General features: G+C 34.7%; 1 protein-coding gene across 1 annotated transcript; it reads left to right on the top strand.

Moving 5' to 3' along the window:
* The first annotated feature begins 307 nt into the window (after positions 1-307).
* LOC113080121 (protein SSUH2 homolog) lies at positions 308-13,906 on the top strand. Its single transcript, XM_026252346.1, has 11 exons — positions 308-416; positions 983-1,058; positions 3,732-3,861; positions 3,994-4,054; positions 4,454-4,575; positions 5,933-5,995; positions 6,215-6,294; positions 6,635-6,727; positions 10,456-10,561; positions 10,635-10,742; positions 13,666-13,906. Exons 1-11 carry the CDS (start codon positions 308-310, stop codon positions 13,804-13,806), a joined length of 1,089 nt encoding a protein of 362 aa, XP_026108131.1. The 3' UTR covers positions 13,807-13,906.
* The last annotated feature ends 890 nt before the right edge of the window (positions 13,907-14,796 follow it).

Here is a 14,796-nt window from a genome sequence, read left to right as displayed (position 1 = left end):
CAATATGTTCAATACAGTCCCTGGATATCCTGGAACGATGCCTGGCGGAGGCGGTAAGCGTGAAGTTATGTCTTTAAGATAAGTCAGCAAGAGAAAACATGCTCAGGCTCATGTCAGAAAGATTGTATTTAGAAGTTGACCACACATAGCCGTCATCACAAGTGAGAAAGTTTTTTTCTATAAACTTTGAGTTTTCAAACTGGGATTATTTTAGTTGCATGTCTTTATTGGTGCACAACCAGTGAAAAAAAAATCCCTAACTGTTTTTTTTTTTCTCTTTTTTTTTCTTCTCAATTCTCATTCAGCAATGGCAGCCCCCCCTGCAGCAAGCATCCACACCCCCCATTATGCACCCCCTGCAGCCAATACGTTCAATATAATCCCTGGATATGAAGGAGCAGTGGCTGGTGGAGGTGGTAAGAAGCATGACAAATTTAAGATATGTCAGCATGAGAAAATATGCTTAGCTCATATAGAGCATTCAAATCATGTCCCCGAAAGATTGTATTTACAAGTTGAGTGCACATGAACATCATGACGATAGGAAAAGCTTAATTTTTTTCAAATTAAGGGGTATTTTAGTTTACAAAATACCATAATATTGTAAAATTACCATAGAATATATAGCCTAACAATTAAATTTACAGCACCATCATAGATTTAAAAAAGTATAAAAGCAAAGACACAGCAATGCACATTTTTTTAAAATCATTTTGTAGATGTAGAGTTATTAAAAAATGTAATTGAGTTGAATTTTATGTAAAGAAATAAATAAATAATAAAAAAATAAATAAAAAGGTACATCGAGGTCTTGCTTTGAACAATTTTTCAACGCACCTGATGTCATAATTACAACTTCATTCCCAACTAGTAAATACAAACATTAGGAGAACTTGAACTATAAACCTTATAGTGTTCAGAGCATGAATGGGCCCCTAGTTTTGTCTAGGTTGACAATTTTGACCTGTCACTGTTTTCACAGGTGCGTGTATTCCACCTCCTCCTCCATCTGTACCGATGCCTGTGCCTGAACAGGCCCCCATCCAACCAGACTGGCAGTAAGAGACTTTTTGCTATACAAAAAGCACTGAATGCATGCAATGATTCTTAAAAACCCACCTATGCAATCATCATAGAAAGTAGGGCTGTGTTTGATGCATAGATACGACGATGTGTTATCCCAAGCACTTAGCTAAACGTGTAGATACAGCTGTTTCTATATTGGTATCGCAGCACGTGCGCAGTAGCTGTAGCTACCATGCTAAATTAGAATACAAGAACAGTGTTTAAATCGAAATGAAATGTATGAAAGGTTTCTAAAAAATAAAAATACAATAAATTAATAAAGATAGAGATAGAGAAGACAATATAGTATAGGCCACTATAACTAGTTTAATCTGGTCGCAGAGGAATCCAACCAGGTTGGCTGATATAGTCAAGTCAAGACAAGTCACCTTTATTTATATAGTGAAAGTGAAAAGTGAAAGCGCTTTATATAGCGCTTTAAACAAAAAGTATTGTGAACTGACCAACATTAATTAGGAAAACAGTGTGTCAATAATGCAAAATGACAGTTAAAGGCAGTTCATCGTTGAATTCAGTGATGTCATCATTCAGCTCAGTTCAGTTTAAATAGTCTCTGTGCAATCATTTGCAATCAAGTCAACGATATCCCTGTAAATGAAGTGACCCCACCTAAGCAAGCCAGAGGCGACAGCGTCAAGGAACCGATATTCCATCGGTGACAGAATGAAGAGAAAACCTTGGGAGAAACCAGGCTCAGTTGGGGGGCCAGTTCTCCTCTGACCAGACGAAACCAGTACTTCAGTCCAGGCTCAAAGAGCCGTAATCCCCGATACAGAGTTTAACACTTATTGTGCGCAATATTGAATTATAAATGTGTTACTATTTTTTGTCAACCTGGCAACCGTGCACGGGCTCTTTCTTCGCTTTAGATAAAATATAAATGTGCCAGCTTTCTAAATACACCGGTAAACTTACAATTTAGCGATATTCACTATTCTATTCTCAGAAAATTGTGATTCGTCAAGTTCATTTACGAGATGGAGAGAGTGCATTTCTCTATTAACAGTAAATAGGTGGCTTTAATTGCTTCAGAAATGATGTTTCCAACTCTTTGCTGAGAAAAATAATGTAGCCTACCTCTTCTAATGTACCTCTTTTAATGATGAAATTGCATGGCAGGATTGAGTTAAGATGGAAAAGCGTGATCTACAGCAAAGACAGCGGTTTTATTTATTTTTTAAGTAGAAAATGTGTTAATTTGTGCAATGATAATCTACCAGTAATGTAAAGTGATATTATTAATACAAATTTAGCAGACATTTTTATCCAAAGCGACTTACAGTGCATTCAGGCTATACATTTTTTTTACCAGTATGTGTTCCCTGGGAATCAAACCCACAACCTTTTGTGCTGCTAACGCAATGTTCTATCACTGAGCCACATATATATTAGAAGAAGCACTTTATTATTGACGATCTTGAAAACAAGATGCAAACAATCAGAATATTGTACCTTGAGAGGGCGCACTATCAAAACAATAACAATCATGTGGTTTGATGATGCTAAGAAGGAGCGTGGAATGATGGGATGTGTTGTCTTCTACCCAACTGCTGACGGCCATCAATCACACGGAAAGATAAATCATGGATTTAACATGAGTTAAATGATTTGCACGATTAGTCAACGCAAAGCTGCGATCAGACGATGGATCAGACGTGTCCTTATGTGGCTCTAGAGTCTGCGATGCGATGCCCCGAGTTTGGCGTATATGCCCCATAATACTAATCTTGTTCATTGTTATAATAGCATACCTTTTCTGTAAAGATACAAATCAAAACAACTCACCTGTCGAGTAAAACACAAGCGAGATCAGCATCTCTTTCTAGTTGAAGTTTGTCGTGAAACTATTTCCTCATTTGTCCACGACCCTGTTGTCATGTGGTTTCTACATCAGTAAAGGCAATAACAAAGGGTAACCAACGTCATTGACAGGGGACTGCTCTGCCCCGTGTCACTGTTTAAAATGGGAATTTTCTCATGATTTACAAATAGTTGAAAACATTACAGATATTGTTAGTAATCAGCTGGACAAAATATAAAACACTAGCCTAGTGGTTTTTGGATATTTTAATGCAAATATCTTACAAATTGTACCTTTAAAGAGGCCATTCATAATGTAAAGGTCACATAGAAGTGCTATTCAATTGACGGCCTGAAGGAGCAGTTCACGCAAGTCCCACATATGCCTTGTGCTAACTAGTTTGTCCACAAGGTGGCATCACTGGCACAGGCCGCTATTTCACAACCGAAAATGAAAAGGAAGAGATGGAACAACTTTCTGAAGACTGCAAATAAATTAAAAGTTACATTTTTCAGAGCCTACTAAATGTTGAAAAATAAGTATTTCAATACTGTAATGTTGAATGGCTATAATTGATGGCTAAAATTGAGGTGAAAATGCATTTAATAGTGAATTATCTTATTTTTGAGGTTTTCGGCATCAAAATGTTTGAAAGCTTTACCTAAAAAGTATTCTGCTGATTCACCTTTTTAGCTCATTGGTCTGCATTAATGTGGTGTATCAGCTTAGTAAATCACTTAAAAAGCATCACAGTAGTAGGCTACTAAAACATGTTCATGTCACAACACACCCTGTTAGACGTGCAAAGGTCACTTACATATCGATATTTTCTCTTTGATATCAGTATACCCTCCATCTCAGAGGACAGGGCACGTGAAGCTTTCGCAGAATACGTCTCCAGCAAGTGCTGCTATAGTTCTGACCCCGTCAAAGATGGAGTCATAACCAATATGGAGTCCTTTAATACCTACAGGGTGAGACCTACAGTAAATCATCTTCATTATGACCATCGTTTTCTTCTCCAGTATGTGGAGCAGAACAGTAGCAACTAGAGTAATTTTGGTGTTCATCTGTGGTGTGTCTGCTTATTCTGCTTCTGTTCTCAGTATCGTTTGGAGACGTTCGTGGAGTCCAGATCTGCTGAATGGAGTCAGGAGCCCTACACAGGTACCCAGAAGTCAGAAATAGCATGTTTTTTTTATACTTTATGCTGTCTTTTGCTTTCATTTACACTTGGCCATATCTCTGAAAAATTGCCACAAATCTAATCTCACATTCCTATAATATAAACAAATCCTCCATGATGATGCAAATGGCTACAAGGGAAATATTGCTGCATTTAGTGTGGCTTGTAATCGATAAAACCACAACATTTCTGAATCACATTGCAAAATATTCATTTTTCTTTCATTTTTAAACCATCAGCCATGGCTTTTGGAATTTTTTTCAAAAAAATGTTTCTCCTGTTCAACACAAAAGAAGTACAAATGTTATAGAATGGCTTTCGTCAACTGTTTGGTTGCCAAAAGAACCATTTCATTCTCCCTGTGACTCTCTCTCTCTCAGGTCAGCCTGTGGATGCTGGTGTTCAGCCTGCTCCAGGTCCGTGGCAGATTACAGCTCAACCTCCGGCCTTCTTTCAAGAGCAGAAGCAGACCATTAAAGTGCCCTTTACTTCCTCAGTCAAGGTTTGACATTTAACCACATGATCCACAAAAACTAAGAAAGCAGGTCCCATTCGACACACTTTAGCCACTTTTCCACCGTTTGACCGAACGGTTCGGTAAGGAACAGTATAACCTCTTGGGTTTGGCACAGCATGATTGCATGTAGTGTATGTAATAATGTTTACATTTTCTGATGTCTACGTATAGTGACATCACCACTCAGAATTGGTCAGTTGATTGCTGTCTGCCACTAGTTCTCTCTCTCTCTCTCTCTCTCTCTCTCTCTGTAGCTGACCAAGTGCACTATTTGACTAAAGTCAATAGAAATATCTGATCATCTTCCATAACATGGTCACAATTTACATTTTGTATTGTATGTTTAACTTGTGTTACCAAGGCAACAACTAATGCAATCAAGAATTCATTGTGAATAGCTACATTAACTATGATTCTGCAAAGAGATCTCCACCAATCAGAGAACAATGAAAAGCAAATTACACACACACAAAAAAGAAGTCACCCAGTCAGATGGAGCACTGAGAATTATCTATAATAGTCTCTCTGCACTTCTAGAAAATATACATATAAACACTGCAGCTAAAAAGTTTGGGATCTGTAAGAAGTTTCTTCTGCTCAAGGCTGCATTTATTTGATTTAAAAAAATATGTATATTTCAGTGAAATATTATTACAAATGAAAATAGAAACTTTTGTTTCCATATACACTACAGTTCAAAAGTTTGGGGTCAGTCAATTTTTGTTTCTTTTTTTTTTCATATATAAATTTGTATTCAGCGAGGATGTACTAAATTGTTACAAAGCGATAGAAAAGACTTCTATTGTTACAAAAGATTTCTATTTTTAAAAATATTTTTTTTTTTATTCAGCTTTGCATCACAGAAATAAATTACATTTTAAAGTATGAAAAAGTAAGAAAATTGTTATTTTAATTTGCAATAGTATTTCACAATGTTACGTTTAAGTATTAAATATTCTGTATTTTTGATCAAATAAATGCAGCCTTGGTGAGCAGAAGAAGCTTATTTAAAAAAAACAATATAAAATATACCAAAAAAAATGTGTATTGGCCACATCTTCAAATACTTTTTTTGCTTCATGCTACAAATCGAAGTTTTAATTCTGTGATTTTAACACATTTGCATGGCTTAAAACTTAAAACAAAAGTTTTTAATATCTTTATGGAAAAATAAATAAATTGGAAAAATAAATATGTTTGGAACCAAGGCTGCTAAAAAAGTGTTTTGCTCTCTAAAGTATGAATGGTTTCTGGCTTCATGCTGCATGTAAACATGCCAGTAATGGTTATGTTCAAAAAGTCAGATCATATTTTTGAGCATTATATTCTTTTTGTACCCTAGAACTGTGACTTGTGTCAGACAAAGGGGAAAACCCCCTGTACCACCTGTAATAAAACTGGAAAAGTAAGTAATTTTTCTTGCATGCAAGGATTTTAATTGTTCTCAATTTTTAATTGTCTTTAATTTCACAGAGAAAATGACACTTGTACTGTATAAACTTGTCTGGTGCCCGCAGAAGAATTCAAGTTGAATTGTATTGTAAATGTGCACGCAAGCTGGAGAATTTTTTTTTTTTAGTTCATATGATGTAAAATATCCTAAAATATTGTTGTCTGTGTGCAGATTAACTGTACGTTGTGTAATGGTTCTGGTAACCGTGAATCTGGTCAATGTGTGGACTGCCGCGGGACTGGACGTAAAAAGTAAGTCCGTTGTGGCAGGTAGGTTTAAAAATTGGTGTCTCTCTAAAAACAGTTCCTCAGGTCATAAGTTCCATGCTTACTCCAGATTTTATTTAATTTTTTGCTTTATTAATTGTTTACTTTTAATTAAATAAAAATGTATTTCTTTCATTTCCCCCATTTTATGTATTTATTTTATTGAATTACTTGTTTATTTTCATTGTATTTATTTATTCATTTATTGATATTTCTGATTTTATTTATTGGTGTTGTTACTGTGGGTTCAATTCAGATTAAATCCTGCAGGGGGCTTCAGTGGTTTGGTATTTTTCTGAGTTTTGACTTGTTCGGTGTCTTTCAGGTGTCTTAAATGTAGTGGCAGTGGATCTTGCAAGTGTGACACCTGCAATGGAAAGGGAAAGCTGCTCATCTTCATAAACATCAATGTTAAATGGTATGATCTACATGATATATCAAGGTTATATTTGGCTAGGACGTTCCAGGGCTGAGCCCCAGCACGTTACACTCAAAAAAATTTACTTTCACCTTTGCTAATTTTACTTAATCCGTACATGTTAGGATTACTTAAAAAAAATTATTTAACAATGTGAACTTGATTTATTCTAGTTCATTCAACAAAAAAGTGTGTATTGTCAGCTTTACTTAAAAATGATTTGTTCAGCCAACATAACATTTTTGCGTAAAGGTAACATATTAGTGAAACCAACACAGACTTGCATCTCATTGACTGAGGATTTCTGCAGTCTATTATGGGTAATTGTTATTCTGTCACCCTCTTGGAGAAGTGTAGCACCATTAGATAGGTTGATGAGTAATACAATTTATAGCAATTAAGTCGTTCTAGTAAGTTTAAGAACAAAACAAACAAAGAAACAAACGGTTTGAAATGTTACTTTGTAATTTAAATAAGTTTGTGATATGTTTGATAAGCTGTAATTATAGAAAGGGTTGAATGAAAAGTAATATTAATCAGCTGCTCATGATCCTAATGCAAGCGGGTGGCAGTCCTAAAATGGCATTATTCAAATTTTATGTCATCATTATTTAACATTTTCAGGTACAATTAACTCATTTGTTGTTTGTTGACTCTATTAAGGTTTGTTAAGTTTACTTAAACTTCTTTTGTAAAATGAACTTAATTATTAAAAACATTGTCCAAAACATTGCAAATTAGTTGGGCTGACACTATTAAATTAAGCTTTGCCCAACCATAGTAAATAAGTTGAATCAACCTTAATAAATTAAGTTGACCCAACGTAAGTACATTAAATTGGAGTAACAGAGTTGCATAATGCTGAAATAAAGCAAATTAATCATGTGGAAATCCTTTCCATGATTTCTTTATGTTCGTTCAAAGAGTTATTTTTTTGAGTGTATGTTGGTAACTCATCAGGTAGGGGCCCTACCTGATGAGTTACCAACATAACGTGCTGGGGCTCATAGGGCCTATGATTTCCATGGTGTGAAAAACACGAATCTTGGAATCCAGTAATAAAAATGGGATTTACTGTATAACGTGGAATGTCTCAGGATTTGCTAATTAAGAATGAATAAATCAAAGGTAGGTCAGTACAATTAAGTCAAATGGCAATATGGACCAGTGTTTGTGAATGTTAAATGGCAAAAAGACTATTTAAATACGAATACTGCATGTTCTGCGTGTCTCTGTGTGAATGTATGGTGCAGACACACAATTTCATATCATATCATTTACACACACAGACATAACTCTCCACGGCAACCTGTCAAAATATGGTACATGGAACAGTAGAATGTATGTCTTACTAGTATTACTACTGCTACTAAAATGATATGAAATAGGGCTGTGCAATTAATCGAAAAACGGTTTTGATTTCGATTTTGGCCTTCAACGAGTATGAGAATACAATAGTTGAGATAAAAGTATTATTGCACCCCATTCCGCCCCCTTTTTTGCAGCGCTGCGCTTTCTTCACTCCATAAAAGCACAATTTCCCATGCAAAATTGTAAAATCATGTAACTTGACTTGACTCAATGGTGTATGGGTAATGTAGTCTCTGCTCTCGGTGGGATAAATTAGGAAGCTTGCATTGTGAAGAGCGCTCTGAAAAGTGGCAGTGCAGGCAAAGGATTAAAACCTCTATTAAAACAGATGTCCAAATGAGCGTACCGGTACGCTAAAAGCACGTTCTGGGTGCACGGATAGGTGGCGGTTCGCTCAAGAGCTATATTTGGAAGTGGCGGTAGCCTACTGACTACCTGTGCGTACCTGCCCACTTAAAGCACTGCTTGCATACAAAAAAACATTAAAGCACAGTTTTTTAAATTCGTATCTTTTTATACTATTGTATTTGTCCTTTGCTTTTTTTATTACTGACGGTTTAATTATTTTCAATAATTTTGAGGACTTTTTGTTTGTTTGTTTGTTTGTTTGAATTCCGCTGGTTTCTACGATGTATATGTCATCCTTATTTACAGGAAATACATGTTTAACATGTATCACTATATTTAAATAAACCACTCCTATAAAGTTTTGGTCATATGGTCATAATTGTGTTAAATAATCGTGATTACAATATTGACCAAAATAATCTTGAATTATGATTTTTACCATAATCGAGCAGCCCTAATATGAAAACTTTATTTTTAAGGAATGATCACACATTTTGTCATCCATGTTTTAACAGTAATCCTCTGTTGTGCAGCACTTTGTCTGACAAAAAAAATTGAAAGGGTTTGTTTAATTTTAATTTGACTAAAAGATCAATTCAATTAATATTTTATGCCATCATTTGATTACCAGACAAATTAAAGTAAATAACACAAAATGTCTGAAAATGCATGAATAAATAAACTAACAAACATAATTTGAGAAAAAATAAACATATTTCATAAGTTTCTAATATTTTTTTAATTTTTTGCTAAACTTTTAATAATTTTTTTTTTTCTTTATTAAGTTGATAATTCCAATGTATAAGTCATGATTTCAATTAATTAGATATGCTTTTTGTTGAATCAGATTTAATTTGAACATTAAAACAGAGACAGAGACCAATTTTTATGGAAAAAACTGATTTTTTTTACACCCTTCTCGTTCTTGCTAATTTAAGCTCTCTTAACTGGTTACAGTTAACAGTTTGTCAATTGATATAAGAGTTTGTAGGCTTTCATGCACATCTGCACTCCTTGAAAGCATGAAACCAACCCCACATAACAAATCCCAATGTAACCCCTGGATATAACATTCATGTTTGCTAAGGCAGGCATGGCTATTGCTATATTAACTAAGGACTGTGCAATGAATCAAATTTCTAATCGCAATTACAGTTATGGATGCCACAATTATGTAATTGTTCAAAGTGGCAATTATTCAAAGTCCACTTATGTTATTCTGCACGCTTAAATGGTAAATGGACTGCATTTATATAGCGCTTTCAACAGACCACACGGCCATCCAAAGCGCTTTACAATTTGCCTCACATTCACCCATTCACACACACATTCAAGGCACCATCCAGCTCATCGGGAGCAGCTGGGGTTAGGTGTCTTGCTCAAAACACTTGGTCAGGTGGAGCCGGGGATTGAACCACCAACCTTCCGGTTTGTAGACAACCTACATGAACCACTGAGCCACTGCCGCCCATTCATATATTTACTTTTTTATAATTTAAAGAAGAAACCAGTCCAATGTATATCTGACATTTGAGTCTTAATACTATTGAAAAGCACTAAATGTTTTTCAGTTAGAGTGTTTCAGCTTGTTTATTTTATTTAAAAATACAGCATGCAGTTGCATCAAACAACCGTATAAACATTATTCAATGTAAATTGCGATAATTGTAAATAATAATCACAATTTCAATGGAATAATCGACAGTTATGATTTTTTTCATAATCGTGCAGCCCTATATTAACTATAGCTCCTCAGTCACTGTTTGTGCTACAGTATATTCATGAATCCTGCTGACATGAGGAGATGTTTGCAGTTATGTTTCTATTATCATACTCATAGACTGAGACTTGAAGTCATTAGACTTGAAGTCATTCTTTGCACAAGAGAGCACTTATTAACATATTAAATAAAAATAAATTAAGTCATTATTATTAATTATTTCATGATAATCAAAAAGTTTTTTAAACTGAACTGTTTCATGCTAAAAGCTATTTTTGGACTATTTCAGGAGCATAGAGAAGGATGAATTCTTAGCACAAGATTTAAGTGGTCTGAAAGTGGAAAAACTGCAGGAGGTTTCGGGGAAAGAGCTCTTCAAAGACGCCCAGTATATGGTACGAACACACCATACATATATAGAGGTTTGTTGAAATGTGTAAGTTCATCAGATGGTTCTGTTTACCGTAGGTCTATCCAGTGAGGGGCTTTCCAGATGGTTCTGTTGCACAAGCTTCTGAGCGTTTAGTAAAAGACCATCAGGGGAAATATGCCCAAACATCCCGTATTTTACAACAGGTAATCTTTTGTGTTTTTGTGTGCTTCCAGATCTTATTATATTGTAAAATTTACAATGTAACTCTTTTTTAAGTTGTATATGTAAACATTGGCATCACCCGATATGAATAATTACGCTGTTTTGCCTTGAGTCCTAATGCTCAGGTACCCGGTCCTAATGCTGTCCCATTAAAGGGTTAGTTCAGCCAAAAATGAAAATTATGTAATTTATGACTCACCCTCATGTCGTTCCAAACCCGTGAGACCTCCATTCATCTTCGGAAAACAGTTTAAAGGTCCCATGACATGGATTATTTCCTTTTCTTTAAATGATTTTTTAATGTTTCCTTAGGTGTATTTATATTGTTAGTATGATTTTTACATTTAAAATTTTGAAATAAAAAGCATTTTTATATCCTGACATTAGCCCTCTGGCTTGAATGCTCTGTTTGAAGGGGCGTGTCTGCTGTGAGACTGCGAGTAAACCACAACTGTTGTGACTGGCTGACATCTTTGCATTCGAAATGCATATTACATGTGAAACCCCTCTCAAATATATATATATATACAATATATATATATATATATATATATATATATATATATATATATATATATATATATATATATATATTACTATTACAGCTGTCGAGATTAACGAATCGTGGAAGTGTTGATTATATAATTATTTTTTTCGATCTTTTCCCCATCACATGAAAGGCTGCAGTGATGAGCATTGAGTAGACAGAGTCTGTTTATCACGTGAATGCAGTGATCTCGTCATTATTGCAACACGTTATCTCACAAAATGCTTTCACCACAACTAACAGCAAACACATGAATACAGTAAGAGCTCCGTTGTGCAGCATAACAGCGTCATTCATTGTAACGGCAGTTTGGGCAAGTGTGCAGATATACTCGCGATGTGTAACAGCTCCGGAAAAAAGCGAGCGTTCTTTGATCGCTCTCTGTAGTTAAATCACAATTTAAATAACAGATTTGTTTCATGCTACTAAGAGAAACAACGTGAAGTTGATCGTTTAGTCACTGGCTTGATTCACTGATGCATAAACAGTATTAAATGATTTAGAAAGAAAGTCTGTGTGAACTTGAATGATTAGCTACACATCAGAAATCACTGATCACAGATCAGGCATTAATGAACACTGTTACTCACTGTTTGTGCCGGTGCTGTCGAATCCATGTCATAAAAGTCTGTTTGAAACGCCTGTGCTGAATTATATGTAAATATTTGGGCGGGCAAAGCAGAGAAAGGGGAGGTAACAATTCTCATTACAACGTCACAACGAGGAGATTTAAGATCAGCCTGATTGAGCTTCCATTTTCTCAAAGGCAGAGAAAGATAGCAAAATCTCAATTTACACCGATTCAAATTTCTAGAAACTTGGGGACCATATACAGGCTAGGGGAACTCATATTAATGTTAAAAAACCTCAGAAAGTGAAATTTTCATGTCATAGGACCTTTAAGATATTTTAGATTTAGTCGGAGAGCCTTCTATCCCTCCATTGAAACTGTGTGTACGGTATACTGTCACATGGACTACTTTGGAGATCTTTTTCTTACCTTTCTGGACATGGACAGTATACCGTACACACAGTTTCAATGGAGGGACTGAGACCTCTTGGACTAAATCTAAAATATCTTAAACTGTGTTCCGAATATGAACAGAGGTCTTACTGGTTTTGAACGACATGAGGGTGAGTCAATAATGACATAATTTTCATTTTTGGCTGAACTAACCCTTTAAGGCCACTTTTCTATTTAGGGGGCGCTGTTGACCTACTTGCAATAAAATCTAAATAAAATACACAAATAACATTAACATTGTATTTCTGATTAAATAAAGTAATAATAAATATCATCAAATTACAAGTATGTTTTGGTTTAAAGTTCAGAAGCTATATCTTAAATTAATAAAATATCACAAACCTGATACTTGTACAGATGTATTCTTTAACATGCAATATTTTATCAAATAAATTATGAAATGTTTTTCAGATTTTCAGAGGTATTGCAACTCTTTTGCTTTAGACCATTTATAAATGTTAACTCTATAAATAAAATGTTAAGGTTACCACTGCATCTGTCTGAAGAAAAAAACTGCAGTGATTGCTTTATAGTTGTTTTTTAGTTGCATCTAATACTCTCATTATGAACATCTGCACAGGAGAGACTTGGTCTTGCTTACAAACAAAATTAAATATATTGGTATCGGCATTGGCTGTTGGCCAAAATGACTTGAAAAATATCACATAACCGATATTAGCAAAATCCAATATCATGCATCCCTAATTTCCGATTTGTTTTAAAACACAACAATGTAATGCACAGGGTTCTAGACAAACTTTTTGCACTGGTTGCACTGCACTGACCCAAATTTTCGACCGCTTTGCATTTAACACGGCAGTTTTACAAGTTCACTTTTTTTAAATCACTGTCCATATAGACAATATTAACTTGGAGCCTAAATGGTTAACTAACAATCTGGTCATCATTAAGTTCTTTATTTGAAGCACAATTCAACAAGAAATTTTACTTACTGAAAAAGTGTTGATGCTTAACGTGTTTCACTGAGCTGAAATGTAAACTTAAAACATCTGAAGATAAATTAAATAAAAAGAAAATTAAGTGTTTTAATCCTCCATTGCAGTCACATTCCCCTCGTATGGCCAACTCCTATAGTTTGGCCTTCTTGATCTTTGGCCTCTTGACAAAATAAAAGAAATCGAAAAACTTTCATTATAATCATAATGTGTAAAGATGCATTTCTCTCTAAATGAGATGGCGAGTCATCCTTGCAACACAGACTCAGAAAACACTAGGTCACACTCTGAATGCCCTGAATGCACAAACTTTGCTGTATCATTACCAGTCTGTCTGTAACTAGATCTTAAATCTGTCATTCTGTGATCTGTTTCAGAGGCAGACGATTGAGCTCATTCCCATAACCAAAGTGAACTACAAGTGGAAAGGAAATCCTTATGTTTACTATGTGTTTGGAAATGAGTTTAAAGTGAAAGCTGTTGACTATCCTGCCACCTGCTGCTGTTCTGTTATGTAACATCAAATACACCTGACCTGACCAGTATAAGTACAATATAAATACTGTACATCCATTAAGATGAACAAATGTAATGTGTCTTTTGTCCTGTATATCACAGAATCATCTGTAGTTGACAAGACACAAAGGTCAATCTGCCCGAATTGGTCTTTTTTTTAAGCAGCTTAACTTCCAACCATGTATATGTATGTAATATTCAATAAGACCAAATATGAATAACTAAACTTCTTAGATCAATACATTTTTCAGAAGACCTAACTAATGAATAATAGGTGTTTTCTGAAGTAAATCTATATTAAAAAATGTATTGATTTATTGTTTTTCTTTTTCAAGAAAGAGTCCAAATAAACTGAGTTTTGAGGATGGACCTTTTTGTATTTTCTTTTCATTTTCTGAATAATATGATTTGATTTGAGAAAGGACCGATACTGTGTCTTAACTGATACGTGTTAAAGTATCAATTCAGTGCATATTCAATCTAGTTTTGGAAACATTTGTGCCGCGATTGTTTTTTTGTTTTTTCTTTTGGTACTGTTTAATGGAAAATGTTGTGTTTAAAAAATTTAGGTCAGTGGTGAACCTCTGGTTATGTGGTCAAAAATACCTCCTCATGAGTCTGTTGTGAACTAAATTTCCATTTGAAATGACCACAAACCAATGTACTGAAAAAAAGTCAAGCACAACTGTGTGTCATGGTCTCAGAAGAAAAATGTGCTTATGGTTTCATAGCTGAGCTCCTCACGAATGTGGTCTTGAGTTTCAGAAAAAAATAAAGCTGATTTAATTCAATTGTAATTTAATTAGCAGTATACTTCATCAGCATGGCTGTAGGTGCAAGGAGTGAAAAAACTGCATATTTCCTTTTATCATTAATGAAGCATTTATTCAGACTGATTGTAGGCTAGGTACTGTATAATTGTGGAATCTACTGTAAATAGTCTTTATGTTATCATTGTGGTGATCAGTTTTATATTTAACCTTAGTTACTTT

This window comes from Carassius auratus, unplaced genomic scaffold (genome assembly GCF_003368295.1).
Source record: "Carassius auratus strain Wakin unplaced genomic scaffold, ASM336829v1 scaf_tig00030267, whole genome shotgun sequence".
Classification (NCBI taxonomy): domain Eukaryota; kingdom Metazoa; phylum Chordata; class Actinopteri; order Cypriniformes; family Cyprinidae; genus Carassius; species Carassius auratus.
This window is presented reverse-complemented; position numbering and strand designations above follow the sequence as displayed.

Bases quoted from the DNA above. Each gene is read 5' to 3' on its own strand.
- LOC113080121 (XM_026252346.1), top strand. From the start codon at position 308: ATGGCAGCCCCCCCTGCAGCAAGCATCCACACCCCCCATTATGCACCC. The intron at 417-982 runs GTAAGAAGCATG...CTGTTTTCACAG, and splicing joins AGCAGTGGCTGGTGGAGGTG to GTGCGTGTATTCCACCTCCT. The intron at 10,562-10,634 runs GTACGAACACAC...TGTTTACCGTAG, and splicing joins TCAAAGACGCCCAGTATATG to GTCTATCCAGTGAGGGGCTT.